Source organism: Lactuca saligna, chromosome 6 (genome assembly GCF_052625555.1).
Source record: "Lactuca saligna cultivar CGN05327 chromosome 6, ASM5262555v1, whole genome shotgun sequence".
NCBI lineage: Eukaryota > Viridiplantae > Streptophyta > Magnoliopsida > Asterales > Asteraceae > Lactuca > Lactuca saligna.
In genome coordinates, this window is record NC_136422.1 from 60,235,481 (window position 1) to 60,262,035 (window position 26,555).

At 42.7% G+C, this 26,555-nt stretch overlaps 1 protein-coding gene across 1 annotated transcript; it reads right to left on the bottom strand.

Annotated features, from left to right (window-relative positions):
* Window positions 1-16,526: 16,526 nt before the first annotated feature.
* Window positions 16,527-17,898, bottom strand: LOC145002263 (uncharacterized). Its single transcript, XM_078961564.1, has 4 exons — window positions 17,768-17,898; window positions 17,417-17,687; window positions 17,181-17,276; window positions 16,527-16,777 (listed from the first exon to the last, which is right to left on the bottom strand). Exons 1-4 carry the CDS (start codon window positions 17,849-17,851, stop codon window positions 16,707-16,709), a joined length of 522 nt encoding a protein of 173 aa, XP_078817690.1. The 5' UTR covers window positions 17,852-17,898; the 3' UTR covers window positions 16,527-16,706.
* Between the last annotated feature and the right edge of the window lie 8,657 nt (window positions 17,899-26,555).

Below are 26,555 nucleotides of genomic sequence, written 5' to 3' on the forward strand. Positions count from 1 at the left end.
TTTTCTCTACCAGAGCATGCCTCCTCGTAGAACAACACGTAGAAACTCAACTCCAGCACCACCTCCACCACCTCCTCCAACTATGGATGCAGCTATGTTCCAAACTGCTGTAACAGCCGCTGTAACCGCGGCAATGGCTCAAATGAGCAACAATGGGTCGGGAGGTGGAATAAATAGCTTTACCAACGGCCCAAGCCAAGGCCGTACTGGAGTCTGCACTTACAAAGACTTCACCAATGGAAAACCTATTCCCTTTTATGGAACTGGAGGAGTATTGGCTCTGTCCCAATGGATAGAGAAAACGGAAGCCGTATTTGAAATTTGCGCATGCCCGGAAGAAAGCAAAGTAAAATTTGCTGCCTGTACATTCTCTGAACGCGCGTTGACATGGTGGAACGGCCACGTCAAAACACTAACCCTGGTGGTGGCGAACTCCATGGGTTGGGAAAATTTGAAGCGAATGCTCCTACGGGAATACTGCCCAAGGGGTGAGATTCAGAAGCTGGAACAAGAATTGTGGAACCTTTCGATGAAAGGATCGGACATCGCAGGCTACACCAATAGGTTCAGCGATTTGATAACGTTTTGTCCTGGGATGTTGATTCTAGAAAGCCAAAAAGTGGAGAGGTACATCTGGGGATTATCACCCCAACTGCGAGGAAGTGTGCTAGCTTCCAAGCCCATGACCTTCGACAGTGCCAAAGAACTAGCGCAATCTCTTGTGGATCATGGCGTCTGCCAAGGAGTTACGACTATCGTAACTGAACCAATCAAAGGGAACAACGACAACAATAACAACAGCAAGAAGAAGTTCTGGAACAAGAGGAAGGGACTAACCTCGCAAGAACCTTCAAAGAAACAAATGGTGGCGGTTCATGCTGCTACTACTCCCGTCACAACTCCTACAACTTCGACGCCAACAAAACAATATGCAGGGAACTTGCCAAAGTGCAACAAATGCAAATACCATCACCACGGTAATTTCCGCGAGATGTACTGTAAGAACTGCGACAGGAAAGGGCACACAGCCCGTTTCTGTAAGGCACCAGCGCGGCCATTCACTCAAGTTCCTGGTACTGGAGTAAGCCAAGCATGTTATGGATGTGGAGAAACCGGGCATTTCAAGAGGGACTGCCCCAAGACAAGGAATGTTGGTGGTATTGGGAGAGTGCTGGCAATAGGTCAAAATGAAGCAATAACTGATCCAACAGTAGTTATGGGTACGTTTCTCCTCGACAACATTTATGCATGCATACTCTTTGATTGCGGTGCGGAGAGAAGTTTTGTGAGCCATAAATTCAAACATCTACTTAACCAGAGACCCCAACCACTTAATAAAATATTCACTGTAGAAATGGCTAATGGAAAAACAGAAAGCACAAGTGATATGTACGTCGGGTGCACATTAAACTTAAACGAACACTTATTTCAAATCGACCTTATGCCCATTTCGATAAGAAGTTTTGATATAATCATTGGTATGGACTGGTTGAGTCTTCACCATGCCGACATTCTTTGCCATGAAAAGGCCGTTCATCTCAATCTTCCCAACGGTGAAAATCTCATCATATATGGAGACAAACCTAGTGCAAAATTACAAATCATCTCCTGTGTTAAAGCACGAAAATATCTTCGCAAGGAATACCATGCCTTTCTAGCCCACGTAGTAGACCAGAAGAAAGAACCAAAGAACATTAAAGATATTCCAGAAGTCTGCAACTTCCCAGACATTTTCCCAGAAGATCTCCCAGGAATCCCACCGGAACGTCAAGTCGAATTCAGAATCGACTTGATTCCCGGAGCCACCCCAGTAGCAAAGTCACCTTACTGTTTAGCTCCAGCCGAGATGCAGGAACTGTCCAGTCAATTGAACGAGCTGTTGAGCAAGGGATTCATCAGGCCAAGCTTCTCACCATGGGGTGCACCAGTCCTATTCATGAAAAAGAAGGACGGATCTTTTTCGCATGTGCATCGATTATCGAGAACTGAACAAACTGACAATCAAGAACCGATATCCCCTTCCACGTATAGACGATCTTTTCGACCAACTACAAGGAGCGAGCTACTTCTCAAAAATCGACCTAAGATCCGGTTATCACCAACTACGAGTACTGGAAGGAGACATCCCCAAAAAGGCCTTCCGAACACGATATGGTCACTACGAGTTTGTAGTAATGCCCTTCGGGTTGACAAACGCTCCAGCAGTGTTCATGGATTTGATGAACCGAGTATGTCGCCCCTTCCTGGACAAATTCGTGATCGTGTTCATAGATAATATACTCATCTATTCTAGAAACCAGGAAGAACACAGCCAACATCTCCGCCAGGTTCTGGAAACATTAAGGGCAGAGAAACTTTACGCAAAAATTTCCAAGTGCGAATTTTGGATTCGAGAGGTGGATTTCCTAGGACACGTAGTAAGCAAGGAAGGAATACACGTGGATCCCTCGAAGATCAAGGCAATAGAGAATTGGACGATTCCAAGAACCCCTACAGAGATCCGACAATTTTTAGGACTCGCTGGGTATTACCGAAGGTTCATACAGAATTTTTCCAAGATTGCCAAGCCACTCACCACACTAACTCAGAAAAATGTGACCTTCGACTGGGGAGAAAAACAAGATGCCGCATTTCAAACGCTAAAATGAGCATTATGTAGTGCGCCCATCCTAACCCTGCCAGAAGGAACGGAGGACTTCGTGGTCTATTGTGATGCATCAAACCAAGGACTCGGGTGTGTCCTGATGCAACGAGGGAAGGTCATCGCCTATGCCTCAAGACAACTAAAGACGCATGAAGTGAACTACACAACGCACGATCTTGAGCTAGGAGCAGTCGTCTTCGCTCTAAAGATATGGAGACACTACCTCTACGGCACAAAATGCACGATCTTCACTGACCATAAAAGCCTTCAACATATCCTCAACCAGAAAGAACTCAACATGAGACAAAGACGGTGGGTAGAGCTACTAAGTGATTACGAATGCGAGATTCGATATCACCCCGGAAAGGCTAATGTAGTGGCTGATGCACTCAGTCGGAAGGAATACTCAGGTCGCCGAGTGAAGTCCCTAACTATGACGATCCATTCCCACCTGTCCACGCAAATCAAGGAAGCCCAAATAGAAGCCTTGAAATCTGAAAATGTGGCAGGAGAAACCCTAAGGGGAATGGATAAGAATCTTGAAACCAAGAACGACGAAGTTCGTTATTTCATGGATCGAATATGGACACCAAAGTTTGGTGGATTCAAAGAAATCGTCATGGACGAAGCCCATAAAACACGATACTCCATACATCCCGGCTCCGACAAGATGTATCTCGACCTCAAGAAGTTGTACTGGTGGCCGAACATGAAAGCCGAAATTGCTACCTACGTGAGTAAATGTCTGACGTGCGCTAAGGTCAAAATAGAATAACAAAAGCCTTCACGTTTATTACAACAACCGGAAATACCCGAATGGAAGTGGGAGCGGATAACTATGGATTTCATAACCAAGTTACCCAAAACGACAAACGGACTCGACACCATTTGGGTAATTGTCGACAGGTTAACTAAATCAGCGCATTTCCTACCGATCAAAGAGACGGATAAATTGGAGAAGTTAACAAGGACATACCTCAGGGAAATTGTGCGACTGCACGGTGTGCCCGTATCCATTATCTCGGACCGAGATAGTAGATTCACCTCAAGATTCTGGCAGTCGCTACAAAGAGCTTTGGGGACAAGATTAGACATGAGTACCGCCTATCACCCTCAAACCGACGGCCAGAGCGAGAGAACCATACAAACCCTAGAAGACATGTTGAGAGCCTGCGTGGTCGATTTTGGCAAAGCATGGGACACGCATCTACCTTTGGTCGAGTTCTCGTACAACAATAGCTACCACACCAGTATCAAAGCTGCCCCGTTCGAAGCCCTCTATGGCCGCAAGTGCAGGTCACCTTTATGCTGGGCCGAAGTGGGAGACACCCAACTAGCAAAAGGACAAGCAACTGACAACACACTTACTGGGCCAGAAATCATACGGGAAACTACGGAGAAGATTGTTCAAATCCGAGAACGTCTAAAGGCATCAAGGGATAGACAAAAGAGTTATGCAGATAAGAGATGAAAACCCTTGGAATTCCAAGTTGGAGACCGTGTCCTACTAAAAGTCTCGCCTTGGAAGGGATTGATACACTTCGGAAAACGTGGGAAACTGAACCCCAGATACATCGGACCATTCGAGATCCTTGCGAGGATCGGTCCAGTGGCTTACAAACTTAGACTACCTCAGGAACTCCACAACGTACACCCTACCTTTCATGTATCAAACCTAAAGAAATGCTTATCAGACGAGACCCTTGTCGTCCCTCTAGACGAAATTGCAATAAACGAAAACCTCCAATTTGTAGAGGAACCAGTAGAGATCATGGATCGGGAAGTCAAAAGGACTAAACAAAGTCGCATACCTATCGTAAAGGTCCGCTGGAATGCCAAGCGAGGACCTGAATACACCTGTGAACGAGAGGATCAAATGAAACAAAAGTACCCGCATCTTTTTCCTAATTTGTAATATCTATCTTAGATTAAATTTCGGGACGAAATTCCCTTAACAGGGGGATGATGTGACAACCCTATTTTTCCCAAAAGCATTGTAAACACTCGAAAGCTAAAAACAACGAAATTAACCTCGAAAATAAAGTGTTCAGGTATCTAAGTTGGGATGCATCGAATATTAGATATCATGCCCAGGTTTCCAAAAACATAAAGAACACTCAAAACCGAGTTATATTGAAGAAATTATAACCACTCGTATAATTACGACACGACGTTAAAACATAATTTGACGTAAAAAGTGGAATCTCAATAAAATACATTTTATCCTTAAAGTATCTAAACAAAAGTCGTAGATCTCGTTGAAAGATGAGCGTGCATAAAAAGATCGCCCAAATTGGACCTCGTATGAAGAAGTTACGAATTTTCAAAGTTTCGTAACAGTAGTAGAGGGCTAAAAACTCGGATTAAAGATCGAGTGTTATTTAGCTATCGCCACCTAAACGGAAGTCGAAGATCTCCTCGGTGGTAATAAAACAATCAAAAGACAAACAAAAACCGACGTCGAATAAAGAACCTATGAAATTTTAACGAACTTTAGGAGGCCCGGCCTATTAAAAATTATATCATTAAAAATAAATTCAAAACTAGCCGACGGAGTCTAAATGAAAGTTGTAGAGCATAATCTCACCTACGCGTGGATATAAAGAACGCGGAAAACGGAGCTCGTACGCGAAAGTTACGGAATTTAGAAGTTGGAAGCAGGGATTACGCCCCGCGTACTCTGGGAGTACGCCCCGCGTACTAGACCCAGAGTCGAGTCCCATCGGCCCGCCCAAGCTATGCCCAGCTAGCCAAGAGTCGTAAGCCATGACGCATTATTACGCCCCGCGTAACCGAAGTACGCCCCGCGTACTCTGGAAGTACGCGCCGCGTACGAGGATCTTCAGCCCTATAAATAGAGGGCATAAAACTCGAGTTTTGGCACACCTTCACAATTTCTCAGCATTTCTCCCTGTTCCAGAGACCATTTTATTTGCCTTGGTTTCCGCACTCGAGCCCCCGACGAAAGATTTACGTTGCAGAGATCCCCGAAGAGCCCGACGACGCAACTATCCGCGATCGAAACTCTGCTCAACTCTAGCCCCTCTCTTCAAACTTAACGAGTGAGTTCATACCCCTACTTTTCAATTCTTTTTACATGTTTTAGGGGGGGAATACAAGTACATTACACGTTAAAAGTATCGTTTTATAAACATAAATGCAAATTTCTAACTTCGAATATCGATTCAAACATCTTATGTATACAAGGGCGATTATATCACTAAGTTATTTCTACTAAATGGAACATACTATCTGGAAAAAAAACTATAACGGGTATAGTTAGCGAGTCAATCCTACATTTTTATACAATTTGAAAAACGAAACACTTTCAAAAGAAGTAAGGTCATTTCATTGTAAATCTACTTATACTAGGTAATGTGAGATATTTATACTTCAACGTACATTTTTGTATGCATTTCAAGTCCTGTATTATATACCATAATCTCTTGGAGGGAGAGCGTGATACTTGTGTATAGATCTATATGGGATTGACAATCCCGCACCTAAACTACTAGCTATAGTTAGACCGGCAGGTCTGGGGTGACAAATGTCATAACACTGCAACACTTGAAGAATGTTGTTACAGGCGGTCAGTGTCAATAGTATGGTTATAAAACTCACATAAAAAGTATAAAACAAGATTGATTTACGAGATTCATATGTGCATCGCAGTATTCCTACATTATATTTTCATACTAAATTATTGTTATCAATTGTTTATAAAAGTTACTAACACATTTCAACTTTGGAACCTTTTTCATTTTACAAGAAAATATTGGATTTTCTAAAAACCTCGTTTACCAATTTACTACCAAAAGGGATATACTTTTCAACTCGGAACACTCATGAACTCACCAACTTAATTGTTGACACTTTTCAAAACCACTTGTATTTCTCAGGGAATCAGTGATACAGGTAAACTACCAGCTTTTGGGAGAAGGAACACAAAGGATGTTTTTATCATTAAACATTTATCATCATATTGTAATATTCTCTTGATAACATGTATAACGCAACAATATACGTTTTCAATTTATATATATGATGGTTGTGTTACTTTCTTTACAATATTCAATCGTTGTGATACTACGTGAAGTCATCCACCCCCGAATGTTTCCGCCATTCTGGTTTGGGGGTGTGACAGTCGTGTGTTAAGTGGCCGACTCGGCGAGTCAGTGTAATGGACTCGGCGAGTAGGCGCTGAGTGGAGAAAACCCTAATTCTCGGGGTTGAGCCTTATATAAAGATCATTATGTTTTCCTCCCAGCCTCTTTATCACCCCTTGAGCCCCAGAAAACCCTAAATCACGGAGAAGCACCATTGTTGAGTGGATTGGAGCTTGGAGAAGTAATTGTTGAAGGAATTTTGGGAGATTGAAGGCTTGGAGCAAGGGGATTTGCTTGGATTCGAATTACATTGCAGTTGGGGCATCACTTAGAGGTAATATCTCGTTATTGAGCTGTTGTTATGTTGTTTCTTCATTTTAGGGTTTGTGAGAATTTGTCTATGGATGAAATGGGAAGTCTAGAGGTTAGATCTGAGGTTGCTACCTCAGATCTGGAAGGGACAAGAATCAGAGAGCCTGAAAGTCCCTGTGTTGGAGTGTTTAGTGAAGCTTACATGTCCCAAACCCTAGCCCAATGTGCAAACGGATTAGATCTCTTTGGATTCACGTAAAGTTTGCCACTTTACGTGATGGGTGAGTGGTAGGAGACTAGATCTATGTTTAGGAGCAGTTGCATGCCCTGGAATGCTTCTGAATGGATTCAGACCGGTGGTACTCGGCGAGTTACATGGGTGTACTCGATGAGTTGCTTGAAGATGAGCTAGGACTCGGCGAGTTGGAAGAACAACTCGGCGAGTAGGTTGATGATAGCCTTAGACTCAGTTAGTCTGTTCTTGGACTCGGCGAGTCTTGTCGAAGGGTCCCGATATTCTCTGGTTGAGTCGAGAATCGGTGAGTCGAGGGATGACTCGGTGAGTTGTGTGCGAGTGGACTCAAAGTTGTTGGACTCGGCGAGTCTCGGGGTGACTCGGCGAGTTAGGTCACGGATTGAGTGAAGTTCTGATTATGGGAACTCGATGAGTCACAGGGTTGACTCGGCGAGTAGGGTCAGTCAGGGGTTGACTTAGACTGAGGACTTTGATTTTGACCAAGGGTTGGCCGTTGACTTTTAGGGTTTGGTCAGCGATGTGACCTTTGGGCCAAGAGAGGGGTAAAATAGTCTTTTACCCTTAAGAGGGTGTCATGAGAGGATTGATTCTAGTCTCAAGAGTTGTATTCATGAGAGTATTTGCCTTACGTGTTAGGCGGTGGCGAGTTCGAGATTTAAGTGTGGGGATATCTGCTTTCTTCTTGCCAGGTGAGTCTTCTCACTATACTTTACCTTGAGTAGGTAACCAGAGTTATGTGATCAGAGTATTTGTATGCTATATGTACGTGATGTGTTGTACTACATTACTTCTATGTGATTTATGTTGTGCATGTTTATAGAGTTGGAACCGGAAGGTTCCCAGAGTTAGAACCTGAGGGTTCACAGAGTTTGGGTGCACGGACCCATAGAGTTATAGCCTCGAGTGGCTAATATGTGTTATCTGTGGTATTTTGTGGAACTCACTAAGTTTCGTGCTTACAGTGTTTTGTGTGATGTTTTCAGGTTTCTTTCAATATCACGAGACGGCACCGGCTTGATTGTACACACCAGAGAAAGAGTCATTTTTGGAGGATCCTGGTTTTCTATGCAAGTGAAAATGGAGTTATGTTTTGTAATTCGACTATGAATGAGATTTTAAACAAGCGTTTCTAATAATAAAATGATTATTTTAAATGAAAATTTTGTCTTGAAATTTACGGTGTTACACCCTGGCTGGACAAAAACCCTAATCTGAGGGTTTGCACCCTATTTAAACATCTCATTCAGTCACCCATCGTCCCATTTGCTCCAAAAGATCCACATAGCGAACCCCAATCGTGTGAGTGAAGATCTAAGGCCTTTTGAGTGATTTTGGTGCTTTTGTGATCTAAGAAAGGAGGGAAAAGCTTGGAGAAACAAGAAGAGGCTAGAGGGATCCGAGTTTGAGCATCTTCCACAGTGCATTTGAGGTACAAAGCTTATACCTTGCTCATTATTATTATAGATCTATTCTTGAAGGAAGTTAGGGATTCTAAGAGCCATTTTGGCTACCAACCATGATTGCAAGCATGTTTGAGGGCTAGGGTTTCAGATCCAGGGTTCTTGAGGGACCCTAAGGCAGAAAGCAACTGTTTTAGAACCCATGGAAAGCCTCATGCATGTTGGGAGTTCCTTTTTGAGAAATTTGGGCTCATTCTTCCATGCATGCACGTAAAGTTTGTAACTCTACGTGCTAGATAGGGACTAGGGGTGTGGATCTATCTTTTCGTCAAAGGTTGTACATCAGAAAATCGAGAATTTAGGGTTTGGACGTTACCGACTTGGCGAGTCCGTTCTTGGGACTCGGCGAGTCCAAGGAATAAAGTCCTATATCTGTTGAGGGTCTAAAGAACTCAGTTGGGTGTTAGAAGGAATGTAGAAGGTCAGAAGGAGCGACCCAACTCTTTGGACTTAGCCTTAGACCTGGAATTCATGGGACTCGACGAGTGCTAGAACATACAAGGCGAGTCCAAGACAATCTCCTTAAGATTGAAGATGAACTCGACGAGTTGTTCATACAACTCGGCGAGTCGAGGTCAGGACTTGTTCATCAGATGAATGTGAACTCGAAGAGTTGTTCATACAACTCAGCAAGTCGGATGAAGGATCATTCGATGTTCTTATAGAAGAGGAACTCGTCGAGTCATCGCCAAACTCGATGAGTCGAGTCATGGATGAGGTCGTGTAAAGGGATAGGGACTCGACAAGTTGACGGCCCAACTCGGAGAGTCGGGTCAACTTGAAGTTGACTTTCACTTAGACTTGATTGGGGGTAAAATAGTCATTTTACCCTAAGAGTAAATGTCAATTTCTGACTAAGTGTTTTGTGGGGATTGTAGCCGGAGGATTTCCGGAGCAGCAGCAGGCAGAGACTTCCCACACGTATTATCAGCAGCTACTTGTTCGAGGTGAGTTACCTTCCAGTAGTGGTGGGTTTACGGCCACAATGTCGGCCCACCAGTAGGAGTTGTATGTTAGATGATTATCTTTGTGATATCATCTAGGTTTTCTACTACCTGATATGTTATATGCTGGCATGATATGTTATATGCGATAGTAGTAGAGTTCGGTTGTTAGGACCGAAGGGTAGGTCAGGCACGCCAGATATGTTTGACAGTATGTGATGATATGTTTATATGCTGGCATGATATGTTATACGTGATAGTGGTAGTAGAGGGAATAGTCCCTAAGTTCAGTTGTTAGGACCAAAGGGCAGTTCGGACACCCCAAATATGTCTGATAGTATGTTATGTTATGATATATGTGATAATAGCAGTAAAGGGGTGGAATAGTCCCCGAGGGTCGGTTGTTAGGATCGACTGGTAGGTCAGCACTCCAGAATGGCTTGACACAAGTAGGAAGGCACCCCAGAATGGCCGCATGGGTAGGTCAGCACCCCAGAATGGTCGTACGGGTAGGTCAGCACCCCAGAATGGTCGTACCGGGTAGGTCGGGCATCGCAGAATTGCCCGGCAGTATATATGCTATGTGACTTTATGATATGTGGTATGATGGGGGAACTTACTAAGCTTCGTGCTTACAGTTTATAGTTTTGGTTTCAGGTACCTCTTTAGCGAAGGGGAAGGAGCTGGCGCGGTAGCAGCACATCACACACACATGTTGGTTTTCCGCACTAGAGTTTCTTAGGATTGTAATCTGACATTATTCTGACTTTTGTGAATGGTATCAGACATGAGTTGTGGTTTTTATGAAAAGTTATGTTTAGATGGTGTTTTCTTATAAATAATTTTACTAGTCGATAAATTAAAAATGAAGTTTTTGGATTTCAAATTTGGGTCGTTACAAGTTGGAATCAGAGCCTTGGTTTGAGGGATTCGGACACACCTTCGGGTGTGTCTGGACTCAAATCGAGGGATTAAAAGATTTTACAAGAAGAATTGTTTCCTAAAAGTTAAGATAAAAGAGTTTTGAGAAAGAACAAAGTGTGTGATGTGCGCAACCGGCCGAGCTCAAGTAAGTTTTCCCTAAAGTACCCATACAATGTTTATAATATGTTTATCAGTTTTAGTAGAACAACTTGCTAGAATAGGATTAAGGATCTAGGAATGATGCCTTTTGTTCCTACTTTATGTGCTTCAGCTTATGAGGATTGCATGCTAGTATTGACTAGACAGTAATAGGATAGCCTGTTCAGGTTATGCCTGGTAGTATGAGCTCAACATTGTATGCTAGTACAGTTTCTCACTATAAGAACATATTTGCTTAAGTAGTTTTCCTGCGTCCGAATGATGCTTGCTTTGTGATTTGTGGGACTCTGAATGATGGGAGTTATCCATTAGGTGAATACGTCATGCCACATGTGATCAGGATTGAATAATCTCAGAGTGCTGGATTTGGCCCTATTGCGCAGCTCTTGTTTGAGTCTAACCGTTGTGGGGACGAGTATTTTACTCAAAGGATTATCCGAGCCTCATTACATGTGATGGTATTCAGGTAATGGCTAATTGGCATTACTACGAGGCCTTCAGCAATTGAGGACCGGTTTGGGTGGAGTCAGAGATTTTCCCTAGGGTAAACCTAGGATGAGAATAGCAGAGATCAGCAGGGGAAAAAGGGACTTGGTGGAGTCAAGGCAGTCCTTGAGGAAGGTACGGATAGATGTGGAAGGTAGTATGGGCCCGTACTACTGAAAGCAGAGGATCTGTACCCAAATTGAGGAAGGCTGAGGCAAGACCGGGGAGCTTGTAGTTGATGTGATCCCTCTTGATGTATCAGTATTACTAACGGTTGTCTCTATTTATTGCAGAATGGTGGTACTACGACAGAGGCCAGTAGTTGGTAGCTCAGGAGAGGTATCAGGATCGGGTTCAGGCTCCGAACCGGTGGATGAGAGGCTATGCGAGTTCATCGCATCTGAGATCACCAAAGGCATCCTTGATGCGACCCCGGTCATATTTGGGTCGATCAAGGAAGGGATTGTCGAGCTGATGGAGGATCGCCTTAGGGCGTTCAGGAGTGACATGCCGACCAACCAGTCGGGGTCCCGCACACTGTCCTTTAAGGAATTCAGGGGTAGTGGTGTGCCAAATTTCCATGGGGCGAAGGAACCCATCGCGACCAGATGATGGATTGCGGACATTGAGTCTGCGCAGCTGACCAGTTTCTGCACCAAGGGGTCGAAGTTGAGATATCTTGCAGGGTGTTTGAGAGACAGAGCTAGAGACTGGTGGGAGTCTGTATGTGACTCGTTTGGAGCCTCGACTGTTGAGGCTATGACCTGGTCAGACTTTGTAACCAGATTTAGGGCGGAGTTTGCGCCAGCTGTAGAGCTTCAGCAGCTGGCCAGGGAGTTTCTGGACATGAGGCAGACTACGGAGATTGTGGCGGAGATCACCGCCAAGTTCCGGGAGAGTGCATTGTTGGTGCCCCAGTATGTAGGAGATGAGGATACGAGGAGGAACCACTACAATGACATGCTGCGAGCCAACATTCGGGAGCATGTTAGTTTTTCAGCTTGCCCTACCCTGGATTCCATGATTGTCAGGGCAATGGGGAGGGAGATCGATCTGGAGCATATCTGGAAGAGGAAGATAGAGGAGGGACAGACGACTAGGGATTTGGGGAAGAAGCCCAAGGGATCAGACGGTAGGCCGAAAGTCCAGTCAGGACAGGGCCGCAACAGGAAATGCGGCAGGCCACATGAGGGGGCGTGTAGATTGGGGTCGTCGGGCTGCTACAAGTGTGGCAAGACGGGGCACTTCAGCAGGGATTTTACTGCCCCTGCACCAATTATTCAGACGTCTGAGTTGATGTGTTTCCACTGCAACCAGAGGAGCCACAAGAAGGTCAACTTCCCCCAGTTGACAGCATCAACGCTACTGAAGGCTCCAGCTCCAGTGACCCTGCGGATTACTGATGGCCGGCAGGGCAAGGAAGAGGCTCTAGTGGTGAGGAGTCGGGCATTCTAGTTGACTGTTGAGGAGGCACGCGCTGCACCCGATGTGGTGATGGGTATGACTTCTTATTTATGATTTTATGATATGCTGTTGTGATTTTGATATGTTATGTATGTGCTCTGTTTAGGATCGTTCCATGTGAACGGTATCCCAGTTCAGGTATTGTTTGATTCGGGTGCTACCCGATCATTTGTCTCTCTTGCGCTTAGAAAGAAGTTCCTTGAGTCTTCGGGCATGTTGGAATGCCCTCTAGAGGTTGAGATTGCGGACGACCAGTCAGTGCGAGCATTGGAGGTCTTCCGAGATTGTGTTTTGAGATTGTTCGAGGAGCGTTACCTGGTAGACTTGGTTCTCGTATCTTTGCGAGGGAACAAGGTGATTATAGGTAAGGATTGGTTGATCCCCAATGGGGCAGTGATAGATTGCGCACAGTAGTTGGTGCGAGTCAGGACCCTAGGAGGGGGAGAGTTGGTGATTCAGGAAAAGAGACCACAACGAGGGCCAACCTTATGTTCGGCAGCGAGGGCAAGGCGTTACCTTCAGCAGGGTTGCACAGGATATGTCGCTTATGTCATGGACACCCGGGAGGTGGGTAAGGCGACAGTGGGCGATGTACACATGGTGCGAGAGTTTACGGACGTATTCCCTGAGGAGTTGTCTGAGGTACCTCCAGAGAAACAGGTGGAATTTAGGATCAACCTAGTACCTGGTGCGGCTCCGATAGCCAAGGCACCGTATCGATTGGCTCCTCCTGAGATGCAGGAGTTTTCTACACAGCTGCAGGAGCTGTTAGACAAGGGATTCATTAGACCGAGTAGTTCTCCCTGGGGAGCCCCAATTATGTTTGTGAGGAAGAAGGACGAGTCACATCGAATGTGTATAGATTATCGGGAGCTGAACAAGGTAACGGTAAAGAACTGTTACCCACTCTCGAGGATTGACGACCTCTTTGACCAGCTTCAGGAAGCATCTTGGCTCTCCAAGATTGATATGCGTTCCGGATACCATCAGATGAGGGTCAGAGAGGAGGGTGTACAGAAGACTGCATTCCGGACACGCTATGGCCATTACGAGTTTGTGGTGATGCCCTTCGGGCTCACCAATGCTCCTGTCGCGTTCATGGACCTCATGAATCGCGTGTATAGACCGATGTTAGACTGGTATGTGATATTGTTTATTAATGATATCTTGGTTTATTCCAAGACGCAGGAGGAGCACGAGCAACATCTGCGAGAGGTGTTGGAGACTTTAAGGAAGCAGAACTTGTATGTTAAGTTCTCCAAGTGTGAGTTCTGGTTACACGAGGTGCAATTCCTTGGACACCTCGTCAACCAGAACGGGATTTCGGTGGACCCGGCCAAAGTGGAGGTCATGATGAGATAGGAGGTTCCGAAGTCTCTATCTGAGATTCAGAGTTTCCTAGGATTAGTCGGCTACTATCGGAGATTCATCCAGGATTTCTCCAAGATAGTTGTACCCTTGACCAGAATAACAAGGAAGGTCGTGGTCTTTCGTTTGGGGCCTGAGCAGCAGGCCGCATTCGAGACACTAAGAAAAAGATTGTGTGAGGCGCCAATCATAGCCATGCCGAAGGGCATTGAGGATTTTGTTGTGTACTGCGATGCGTCCATCTCGGGTTTGGGCGCAACACTGATGCAGAGAGGGCATGTCATCGCCTACGCGTTGAGGCAGTTGAAGCCTCACGAGGCGAATTACCCGACGTACGATTTGGAGCTGGGGATTGTTGTATCCACCCTCAAGATTTGGCGTCATTACCTCTATGGGCTTCGGTGTACCATCTACACGGACCACAAGTTTGAGGCACCTCGTGGATCAGCCGAATCTAAACATGAGGCAACATCGGTGGTTGGACGTGGTGAAGGATTACGATTATGAGATCCTTTACCATCCGGGGAAGGCCAATGTGTGGCCGATGCGCTTTGCCGCAAGGTAGCGTTGATTAGGGATATATGTTTGAGGATGAAAGTGGTGACTCTGATGTTGGAGCGGATTCGGGAGGCCCAACAGGAGGCCATGAAGGAGGAACATTGGAAGAGCGAGCGAATAGTGGGGCAAGTTTCCTCCTTCAACTATGACAGCCGAGGATTACTGACACTACACCGTAAGGTGTGGGTTCCGTACCACGGGGTGTGCGCGAGGTTCTGATGGCGGAGAAGCACAAATCTCGATTCTCCATTTATCCCAGGGCGACAAAGATGTATAGGGATCTTCGTCCGGACTATTGGTGGCCCTGCATGAAGTGGGATGTGGCATCGTACGTGGAGCGGTGCTTGACCTGCAGGAAGGTCAAGGCCTAACATCAGAGACCTCACGACAAGAACAAGCCGTTGGATATTCCGTTGTGGAAATGGGAAGACATCACGATGGATTTTATCACCAAAGCTTCCCAAGACCACCCAGGGAGTGGATTCGATTTGGATCATCATCGATCGATTGGCCAAGAGTACCCATTTTATGCCGATTCAGGAGAGCATTTCGGCCGAAAAGTTGGCCGACATCTATATCAAGGAGGCGGTGGCGCGGCACGGGGTGCTAGTTTCGGTGATTTCAGATAGGGATGTGCGGTTCACTTCCAGGTTTTGGAAGAAGTTTCATGATGAGCTGGGTGCTCGTCTGCACTTTAGCACCGCCTTTCACCCGCAGACGGATGGTCAGAGCGAGCGGACCATCCTGACTCTGGAGGACATGCTGTGAGCATGCGTGCTAGACTTCGGAGGTAGTTGGGATACCTATCTTCCATTGGCAGAGTTCTCCTATAACAATAGTTATCATGCGAGCATTGACCGCCCTCCCTTCGAGATGTTGTATAGGAGAAGGTACAGGACCCCGATATGTTGGGGCGAGGTTGGACAGAGGGTAATGGGGAGTACCGAAGTAGTGCTCAAGACGACAGAGAGGATTCAGCAGGTCTGGAGCAGGCTTCAGACTGCTCAGAGTTGGCAGAGAAGTTATGCCGATAACGGCCGATCAAACCTGGAGTTCCAGGTCGTGGATATGGTTCTCCTGAAGATGTCGCCATGGAAGGGCGTTATCCGATTTAGGAAACGGGGCAAACTAGGCCCCATGTACATTGGACCGTTCAGGGGTTATAGCCCGAGTGGGCAAGGAGGCGTATAGGCTGGATTTACCAGCCAAACTCGGTCAGATCCACAACACTTTCCACGTTTCCCAGCTGCGAAAGTGTCTGGTGGACGACTCAGCAGTAGTGCCCACTACTAGAAAAACAGCCTTTTACGACGCTCATTGCGCATCGTAAAAGGCTCAGATGACACGCAAATGCGCGTCAAGGAAGGCCCTGTCATAAAGAGAAACGACGCGCTTTTGTGCGTCATCTATAGACGACGTGCATTTACGACGCACAATTACGTCGCGCATCTACGACACGCAATGCGTATCAAGGAAGGCCCTATCATAAAGGAAGACGACACGCATTCGCGTGTCGTAACCTTACGACGCGCGTGTTAATGACACGCAATGCGTATCAAGAAAGCCCCTGTCAAGAAAGGCCATGTCATAAATGAAGATGACACACATTTTTGCGTATCATAATTTTAAATGTTTTAAAAAAAATATTATATTATTGATTTACTAATTTTCAAATTAAATAATACATTAAAAATCTCATAATACAAAATAAAATACGATAAATAACAAAGATAATTCATTTCACTAATATGTCAAATACAAATAATTATTCCAATATTGAGTAATTGTAATAAAAGAAATGAACTCAAGAGAAGTAGAATTTATATACAATCGCATTATCTAGCTTACTATGTGCTAACAACTCTCTGTGTGTTTGCTTTTGCTTGAGTCTTGTTTCCTCCAAAGCTTCTAGCCATGCCAAAGTATGAGTCTTGCTTTTGCTTGAGTCTTGTTCATGTCCAAATCAAGTAAAACATTGCTAACTTATATTCATCAAGTCCTTACCTTCCTGGAACTGAATTGAAGTCACCACAGACGAACATTGGAATATCTGAACTTGCAATTATCTTTTTCAATCCTTTTAACAGTGTGTGAACCTTCAATTTTCACATTTATATAGTTTTTAAGTTATTAACATGAAGAAAAAGTGTATATATACAAACAACAAGAGATACTTATCTTCTTTGTTTTCATTTCTCTTCGACAAAATCTACACTAAAAGAAATGTGCGCATGTATGTTAATGTCAAAATTCCTATGAGGGCAAAATGGTCATAATAATTCGGAACAATCTGGAAGAGTATTTTTGTCCGAGTGGAAAGTGAATCTTGATTTTATACATACATACATACATCTATATATATATACACACATACACACACACAACACAATATCAATGTATGTCAGTGTGTGTGTGCTAACAACCGAGAAGCTAAAGAGCTTCCTAACATGGAAGATAACATGAAAGTAGCAAAAATGAAACCATGTGGAATGTCTTTACCATTTGGGCTTAAAGCAGGTGTCCATAGAAACACAAAAGTGTACATTGAACCCTCGAATAAAGATTGTATTGCACCCAATAATGGTATCTTTTCATCTGTTTTTACACAAAAAAAAAAAAAGAAACTATTAGGTCCAAATTTAGAAGGTAGAATGATATGTATGCATAATTACAAGATTGCCACTTTGGATTCTTCATGCTTCTCCTGTATATGCATGAGAGAGAGAGAGAGAGACCTGATGCAATTGCAACAGCAGCACCCCTGAATTGGGTCATTAGATCTTTGCTTTCTGATGAGTCACCATAATTTTCAGTCCATGATGATATGATGATGGCCATTCCAATGGCAAGAAAGATTGAAGCTGCATCAAATGGAGCAACAGGTCCCATGGCCAATGAACCAACTAAAAGATTTCCAAATAAACCAGCTAAAATGGCAACCAGTCCATTCCCAAGAAATATTGCCTTGGAGAATGTAGTTGATAGCCATTGTTGCTCAAAACCTCTCTACAGATGCATCAAAACAAGAGCATTAGAACCATAGACAATATAAAGGGTGTATTTAGAAATGTAATATTATATCTCACCTTGTTGTGTTCAGCAACAAGCCATGATTCGAAGGCTGAAAAGAGGAGAGAGGTGGCAATCCCTCTCAATATACGCCCCACCATTAGAATTATGTACTGAGGTGAATGCTTGGTGATGCAATTTAGAATGTAGGTTATGCAGTAAGTAATTGAAGCTCTTTTTGCTTCTCCTTCTCCTTCAGAATGTAGGTGACAATCCCTCCTCAATTTCTCCCTGACAGTTGATCCACGACGTTTTTTTACTCGCATATCAGAACTGTCATCAGAAGAAGTATCTTTCTTCACAGTTTTTTTCTTTTTACCTATAAAGAAACAAAGGTATCAGTTCAGCAACAAACTTTCACTTTTTGACTCATTTAGTCCCTAATCGGTTTTTTGAATTCAATTAGAGTACACTTAAAAACAAATTTAGTGGTCTACTGAGTCCAAAAAATGATTAGGTACTTGTAAGGTACAGTGGCTGAATAAATAATGATGCTTTCCTGTTTGTTTTTTAGAGCAAATAAGCCAAACTGTCTGTACGTGACAAAATAACCATTTTACCCTTTCGTTTATGAATAATACAAACACAAGTGTTCATATGTAAAACATGGTTTCAGGAAAATGACATGGAAGGTTCAGCTATCTCAGAGCTGCAAAAGAGACTGAATATTTATGTTTCGTTTTCTGGTCATAATCTTCAAATTGTTCATGAATCAGAAGATAAAGAATTCTTGAACTGGCATCAAGGATAAATGGAAATAAATCATTTAATAATAAACAGGTCAGATATCTTTATTTAGTTATTTTATTTCTCTTTTTGCCATATGTGACTGAAATATATTATATTATTATACATAAAACTTACTATAGGCTGTTGATGCACTCCGTGAACATTGGCAAAATTCTTCCCCAAAATCAATACCTCTAAAGGAGCTTAACCCCTAAACAGGTAAGAAAGTCTCCAATATAGATTATTTCTTATATGCAAAAGAGAAAAACAGCACCAATACAAATAGAACCCAGTCATGTAAGTCCACTCTGATAGAAACCTGTCATTTAAAGGTTCTTCATGTTTCCAATGACTATGTTTGATAAAAAAAAAAATGAAAATGAACAGAAAGACTTCCTAATGATAATAATGAGGGTAAATTGATAATTTAAACTCAAAATGCTGCATTTCGCATAGGGCATCCAATTTGGAAATTTGTTCAATTATTGTGGGATGGAAACAATCAAACAACGTATATTTTATTGATATTATGTTGATAAGTTGCAAGTCTTCTATGTTACCTATTTTAACAGAAGATCTAAGGAAGACTGAATATACTTACTGTACAAACCAAAGTAATAGGAAGGACAATGCAGAGGAAGTCGATTATTCGTCCTCAAAATCCCTCTTTTCTGTCAAATAAAATTACATGAATATGTCAAGGACAACATTAATAAACACCTATTAAATTGCAAGGGAAAATGATAGACCCTTGTTGAATCTATCATAAACTCCAGGCATTTTAACCCCTGATCTAATTACGTGATGATATTAAGATAATTCCCAGCTTTCGAGATGTGGGTATCTCCAAGAAAGAACAAAGTTCAATTCATAATAATTCTTCGCTATCTCACTCCTATTACTAACTACTATATATATACTGCTACTACTAAAGAAAAGGACAAAAGGGAATAACAGCTAGCAAGGTGATATCACCATTACTTTGTCTCACCACTAACTCTAAACTGTTAAAATAAATAAAAGACCAAACTGCCCTCCATACACCAATTCTGGAAGTAGGCTGCAGAAGATTAGACTTTGGGTTTCCAAGCCCTTATACCATAAACTAATAGTCCATGGGGCTTATCAGAAAAGAATAACAAAAAAGAAAACCCCACAAACCTCTGGGTATGTGTTGCGTCGCCTCAAATTTGCAAGAGCAGAAGCAACCTGATTAAAATTATATGTTAAAATTAAGTTGTAATTTGTAAATATATATGATAATAAATATTTATGAAATAAATGATACCTGATCACTAGCTTCTTTGAGCTGTAATAGTACCATTGCATATTCCTTTTTGAAGCTTTCGGATACATTCATGGGGACACCTGTCTCGTTTTTACTCAATGAGAGTGCATGTATATCGGTTTCTCTTGCCTGAATTTGAGAGGCTGCTGCATGCTGATGCTGTGAGATAATAACATTGTCTGCAGCTTTAAGAGGTGCACCAGACCGATTTTGTCCCTAAACAACGTATAATTTTTAATTTTATTAACATATGTTCGGGTATTTTTTTTCAAAAATAAATTTAAGAAAACTAACCAGTCGATGGAGATCGGGTTTTCAATTATACCCAACACACATGAACCTTCACATGGAACGGGGCAAACCTTGCCCGTGAACTCTGGGAAGTTATTTGTTTCAAGAAGTCGATCCAATGCCTCACGTCATCTGTTGTGGTCGGGTCGCCCGATGTTTGACCGCATCAGTGACTCTTGATGGTCGGGTTGCCTGTTCGGCATTTTCATCCTCCTTCACCTAAAAATCGAAATTAAACAAAATTACTATTTTACCCCTCAAACAAATTCTAAAGCATTATAAATAAATAAATAAAGATATGATTCTCACCTGATTAACAGTGTCAATCAACTGATTAACTGTCTCAGTCAGTGACTTGGCTGCCAGCTTCTTAAGATCCTCAAAAGCATCTTTCTCCTTCAACACATCTTCCTCACGAATGTCAGCTTCTTCAGCAGCCAAATCAACTTTTTTTTAGTTCTTTTCTATGGATTTTGACCATTTTCAACTCAACCCACTAACACTTAATAACTTTGACTTGTGGAGAGAAAACCCATGCTTTAACCTTGTATAGATCATCTCTCGCTTTCTTGAAACAAGCAGCTTGGGACTGGAACAACAATCAAATCAAAATTTCTCAAACAAATAAAATACAGGGTTTAGAGCTCATTTTAGAGCCAACTGATATGAAGGAAAAAAACCTCATGATACAGATATGCCTTGACCCCCTTTAGCCCATGCCACATTACAGACCCAATCAGCTTGTGGCTTACTACAGAGAGAGCCTAAATTCAAATCTCTAACACATAATTTGAAGAAATTGTTGTCTTTGTCATACATGATGTATGCAATGAATCGATGACCAGGTGAGACTTCTGCTACCTCTTCATATGCATAACCTAAATGAAGTCATGTTAATAGATTAAATGAAGTGGAAGAGAATTAGAGATCGTTGAAAGATGTTGAAATGATACTGGAATTGGAATTACCCCAAATCTTTCTGCTTCTTGATTTTAATCGATGAGTTTTTGTTCAATCCTCTTCCTGGAGATGAAATCGAACCCACCTGTTGGACTTTTATGTGAAATGAACTCTTCGTTTAGGCTAGCTAATCTCCTACAGAGTAATGGATATTGTTTCCCTTCCTCTACTCTCCTGTAATACAACCTGAATTTCACCTCCAAATTGCCAAAGAAGAACACGGAATTTGAATTCGGATCCAAAAGAAATCAACAAGCTTCAGATGAAGTGCAATTTGAAATTGATGGTACCAGGGCCCCCAGCGAAATGGAGGAGTGGAGAGCTGAGAAGACATGCGAGATGATATTTTTGATTGGAGTTTGGATTGAAGGCGATCGGAGTCTGCTAAAATAGCTTCAATCGAATGGTGCTGATGTAAGGAGTCACATAACCTTCAATCGAAGGTGTTTTGCGTGAGAGGAGCTGTTGGATCTCTCTGAACAATTTATTGAGAAGTGGTTCAAAGCCCTAGTTCTTTTCGTCGAATGGCGCTGATGAAAGCATATGGAGACTTGCGACATAGTGGATAGAGAAGATTAGTGTCTGATGGCGTTGATAAAAACATATGAGACAAACACTCTTTATAGATTCCATGGCCGCTTAGAGCTGATGGGTTTCGATGCTGGTGATGGCGGCTTAGGGCTTGCAAAGAGAAGGGAGAGAGAGTGCAGATCAAGGTACAAGAAGACAAGTTGCTTTAAAAGGATTGACAGCCTCACAATAGAATTAGGGTTCTTTGTTAGAATAGAATTCGGGTTCTTTGTTAGAGGATTGTAGAATAAGAGAAGTAGGCGGGTGTTTAATTTTTTGGGATTTCATTTCCCTCCATCGCCGATTAAAAAAAGCGAGAACGCACCTTCCTAAAAAAAATATAAAGCGACATCTTTACACGACGCGCTTTTTATGGTAGGTGTCCGTGTTTTTTTTTGGACATTAATTTCCGGGCACGCAAAAATGCGCGCCCTCTATCCTTCACATTTTGCAAAGCTGACATTATTTTTTAGGGCACGTACAAATGCGCGTCGTCTATCAGTGCGTGTCATTGTTTGCGCGTCATTAAAGACCTATTTTCTAGTAGTGGCCCTTGCAGGACACTCAGGTTGATGGCAGCTTGAATTACATCGAGCGAACTATGGCGATCCTCGACCAGAAGTCGAATAACCTGAGGAACAAAAGAAGGTGGAGCTCGTGAAGGTGCAATGGCAGCACCACCTCGGAATGGACTTGGGAGCCGGTGGACGAGATGATGGAGCATTACCCAAAGTTGTTTCAGGAACAAGCAGCAGACTATGAGGACGAAGTCTAAAATATGTGGGGGAGATTTGTAGCACCTGGTTCTTGTTATGTAATTCTTTTTATTTTTATCTAAGTGTTTTGCATTTTTGGCCTTGGACTCGGCGAGTTGAAGGACCAACTCGCCGAGTAGAAGCGGGACGGGATGCGGGATTTAAGTGATGGACTTGGCGAGTCGGGTCCCGGACTCGACGACTAGACCCTGGCTGGAAAAAAAACCCTAATCTGAGGGTTTTCACCCTATTTAAACATCTCATTCAACCACCCATCGTCCCATTTGCTCCCAGAAGATCCACATAGCGAACCCCAATCGTGTGAGTGAAGATCTAAGGCCTTTTGAGTGATTTTGGTGCTTTTGTGATATAAGAAAGGAAGGAAAAGCTTGAAGAAACAAGAAGAGGCTAGAGGGATCCGAGTTTGAGCATCTTCCACAGTGCATTTGAGGTATAAAGCTTATACCTTGCTCATTATTATTATTATAGATCTATTCTTGAAGGAAGTTAGGGATTCTGAGAGCCATTTTGGCTACCAACCATGATTACAAGCATGTTTGAGGGCTAGGGTTTCGGATCCAGGGTTCTTGAGGGACCCTAAGGCAGAAAGCAACTGTTTTAGAACCCATAGAAAGCCTCATGCATGTTAGGAGTTCCTTTTTGAGCCATTTGGTCTCATTCTTCCATGCATGCATGTAAAGTTTGTAACTCTACATGCTAGATCAGGCCTAGGGGCATGGATCTATCTTTTCGTTAAAGGTTGTACATCAGAAAATCGAGGATTTAGGGTGTGGACGTTACCGACTAGGCGAGTCCATTCTTGGGACTCGGCGAGTCCAAGGCATAAAGTCTTATATCTGTCGAGGATCTAAAGAACTTAGTTGGGTGTTAGAAGGACTGTATAAGGTCAGAAGGAGCGACCCAACGCTTTGGACTTAGCCTTAGACCTAGAATTCATGGGACTCGACGAGTGCTAGAACATACTCGGTGAGTCCTAGACAATCTCCTTAAGATTGAAGATGAACTCGACGAGTTGTTCATACAACTCAGAGAGTCAAGGTCAGGACTTGTTCATCAGATGAAGGTGAACTCGAAGATTTGTTCATACAACTCGGTGAGTTAGATGAAGGATCATTCGATGTTCTTATAGAAGAGGGACTCGTCGAGTCATCGCCAAACTCGACGAGTCGAGTCATCGATGAGGTTGTGTAAAGGGATAGGGACTCGACGAGTTGACGACCCAACTCGGAGAGTCGGGTCAACTTGAAGTTGACTTTGACTTGGACTTGATTGGGGGTAAAATAGTCATTTTACCCTAAGAGTAGATGTCAGTTTCTGACTAAGTGTTTTGTGGGGATTGTAGCCGGAGGATTTCCGGAGCAGCAGCAGGCAGAGACTTCCCACACGGATGATCAACAGCTACTTGTTCGAGGTGAGTTACCTTCCAGTAGCGGTGGGTCTACGGCCACAATGCCGACCCACCGGTAGGAGTTGTATGTTAAATGATTGTCTTTGTGATTTCCTCTAGGTTTGCTACTACCTGATATGTTATATGATGGCATGATATGTTATATGCGATAGTAGTAGAGTTCGGTTGCTAGGACCGAAGGGTAGGTTAGGCACCCCAGATATGTCTGACAGTATGTGATGATATGTTTATATGTTGGTATGATATGTTATATGTGATAGTGGTAGTAGGGGGAATAGTCCCCAAGTTTGGTTGTTAGGACCGAAGGGCAGTTCGGACACCCCAGATATGTTTGATAGTATGTTATGTTATGATATATGTGATAGTAGCAGTAGAGGGGTGGAATAGTCCATGAGGGTCGGTTGTTAGGACCGACGGGTAGGTCAGCACCCCAGAATGGCTTGACACGGGTAGGACGGCACCCCAGAATGGTCGTACCGGGTAGGGCGGGCACCCCAGAATTGCCCGGCAGTATATATGCTATGTGACTGCATGGTATGTGGTACGATGGGGGAACTCATTAAGCTTCGTGCTTACAGTTTATAGTTTTGGTTTCAGGTGCGTCTTTAGTGAAGGGGAATGAGCTGGCGTGATAGTGGCACATCACACACATGTTGGTTTTCCGCACTAGAGTTTCTTGGGATTGTACTCTAACATTATTCTTACTTTTGTGAATGGTATCATACATGAGTTGTGGTTTTTATGAAAAGTTATGTTTAGATGGTGTTTTCTTATAAATAATTTTACTAGTCTATTAATTAAAAATGAAATTTTTGGACTTGAAATTTGGATCGTTACAATTTAGATGGAGTATCTTTGGTGCAACTTTAGTGGGGTGGCGAATCACGAAGGAGTATGTGTAAGTTTAGGGGAGCAAGCTCTTATCCTGAAGCAGAGCTTCCTGGGTCCATGATCGATAAGGGAGGTGTGTGTGTGTGTGTGTGTATATATATATATATATATATATATATATATATATATATCATCCATCGTATAAAGGTAAGTTGGTTAAAATAGAGGGCGACCTCATGAGTCTTATGTGACAGGAAGGTCTTGTTGAAACTAAAAAGGTAATTCTATATGGTAGTTGTTAGGTCTGTCATGGTGTATAGGTCTGAATATTGGCCGTCCATTAAGGACCACGAAAGGAAGATGGAAGTAGTAGAAATGAAGATGTTAAGTTGAACTTGCAGTAGAACTTTGTTGGATAGCAATTCAAATGTGATTGTATGAATGTCATTATTAGGAGTGGCGTAGAACATCGAAAATTAAGGGATGGACGATTGAGGTGGTATGGACATCTCCTTAGGAGGCTACCATCAACGATGGTAAGGAGGGTAGAGTCAATATTGTAAGAGGAGGAGCGGTCATCCTAAAAGCAAGTGTAAGGATAATGTGTGGCTAGACATGGAGGAGCATGCTCTTTCCAAGGACATGACCTCATATTAGAGGGTAGGGAGACTAAACATCAAGGTAGATAGGTAGCCTTGCCCCTTGTTTTTCCTGTTTGATCATCTATATTGTCGATTACCTATTTCTTGTTCATGTGCTTGTCTCCTGGTTTATCCATGTTTTGTTTTACTTCTCACATTGATTTACTCCATCCTGATTTCCTCATTTGTTGACTTCTTAGATGCATTTGCTTCTAATTTATTGTATATATGTTTATGTCTCACTACTCATATTTGATTTACTTTATTGTGTTCGCCACTTTTAAAGGTCACAAGTTGCACATGTCAAATGCCATCTACATGACGTGGTCACTCTACTCCCTATGGAGGCATGAGTGTCAAATGTCAACTTCCACCTCCCCATACCGCATTGCAATGGGATTCATGAGGTCTATTACTATTGTTGTTATTACTATTGTTGCGTTGTAACCTCATTATTCACTTCAAGAATATTTAAATAGATTTTTTAGAACCCTCAAAGAAATTCCTTGATGGAGCATTATATGTGTGGCTCTGTTGAAGACATGAAAGACATACTAAGACAAAAATAACGAATAATAAGCAAACATATTTTTATCAATCGCCAATAAGTACAATTGTGGATACGCCTTCCAAAGGAAAGGGTCTCCACCAAATATTCATCCAAAACATGGTGAATGACTAAAATCAAGATAGTGAAGTAGTTAGTATAGGTCCTAGACTTTTTATATTTTACTTGTTTGTGTTTTTCATATACTATTTTATTTCATAGTTTTATCCCCTTTTATTTTCATTTTTATTTCTACTATATGTTTTCACCCATTCTCTATACTTACCCTTGTACTCCTGCCTTTCATATGCCATCTATAGATGCTTTTACTACATCCTTAGAAGGTGTAACGACTGTCTTCATTTTACCCCATTATAAAGGGATGTCAGTGTCAATGTTGTATTAATATTCCATTTATTCAATCATATGATTTACCTTATGTTTTTAAATCTGGTTTTCTGACAAATAAGGGAATGAATGCAACTAAATTCCAACCAAATCTTAAAGGAATTGAAACTCCGTGAATAATGGAATACGAAGTATTCCGATGGAATTAAATTTCATTCATTTCACAACCAAACACACCATGAACCAAATGCCCCTCCATTCTTGATTGTAAGAAAGGCCTTATTTATTAATACAAACATTCTTTTGATACGTTTTCCATGCATGATTGCAACTTTTAAATAAGGGAATTTGTTCCTGATAGTGATAACACAAACACTTTAATCATGGGCCTAATTTATGGACATTGTTCTTGTAAC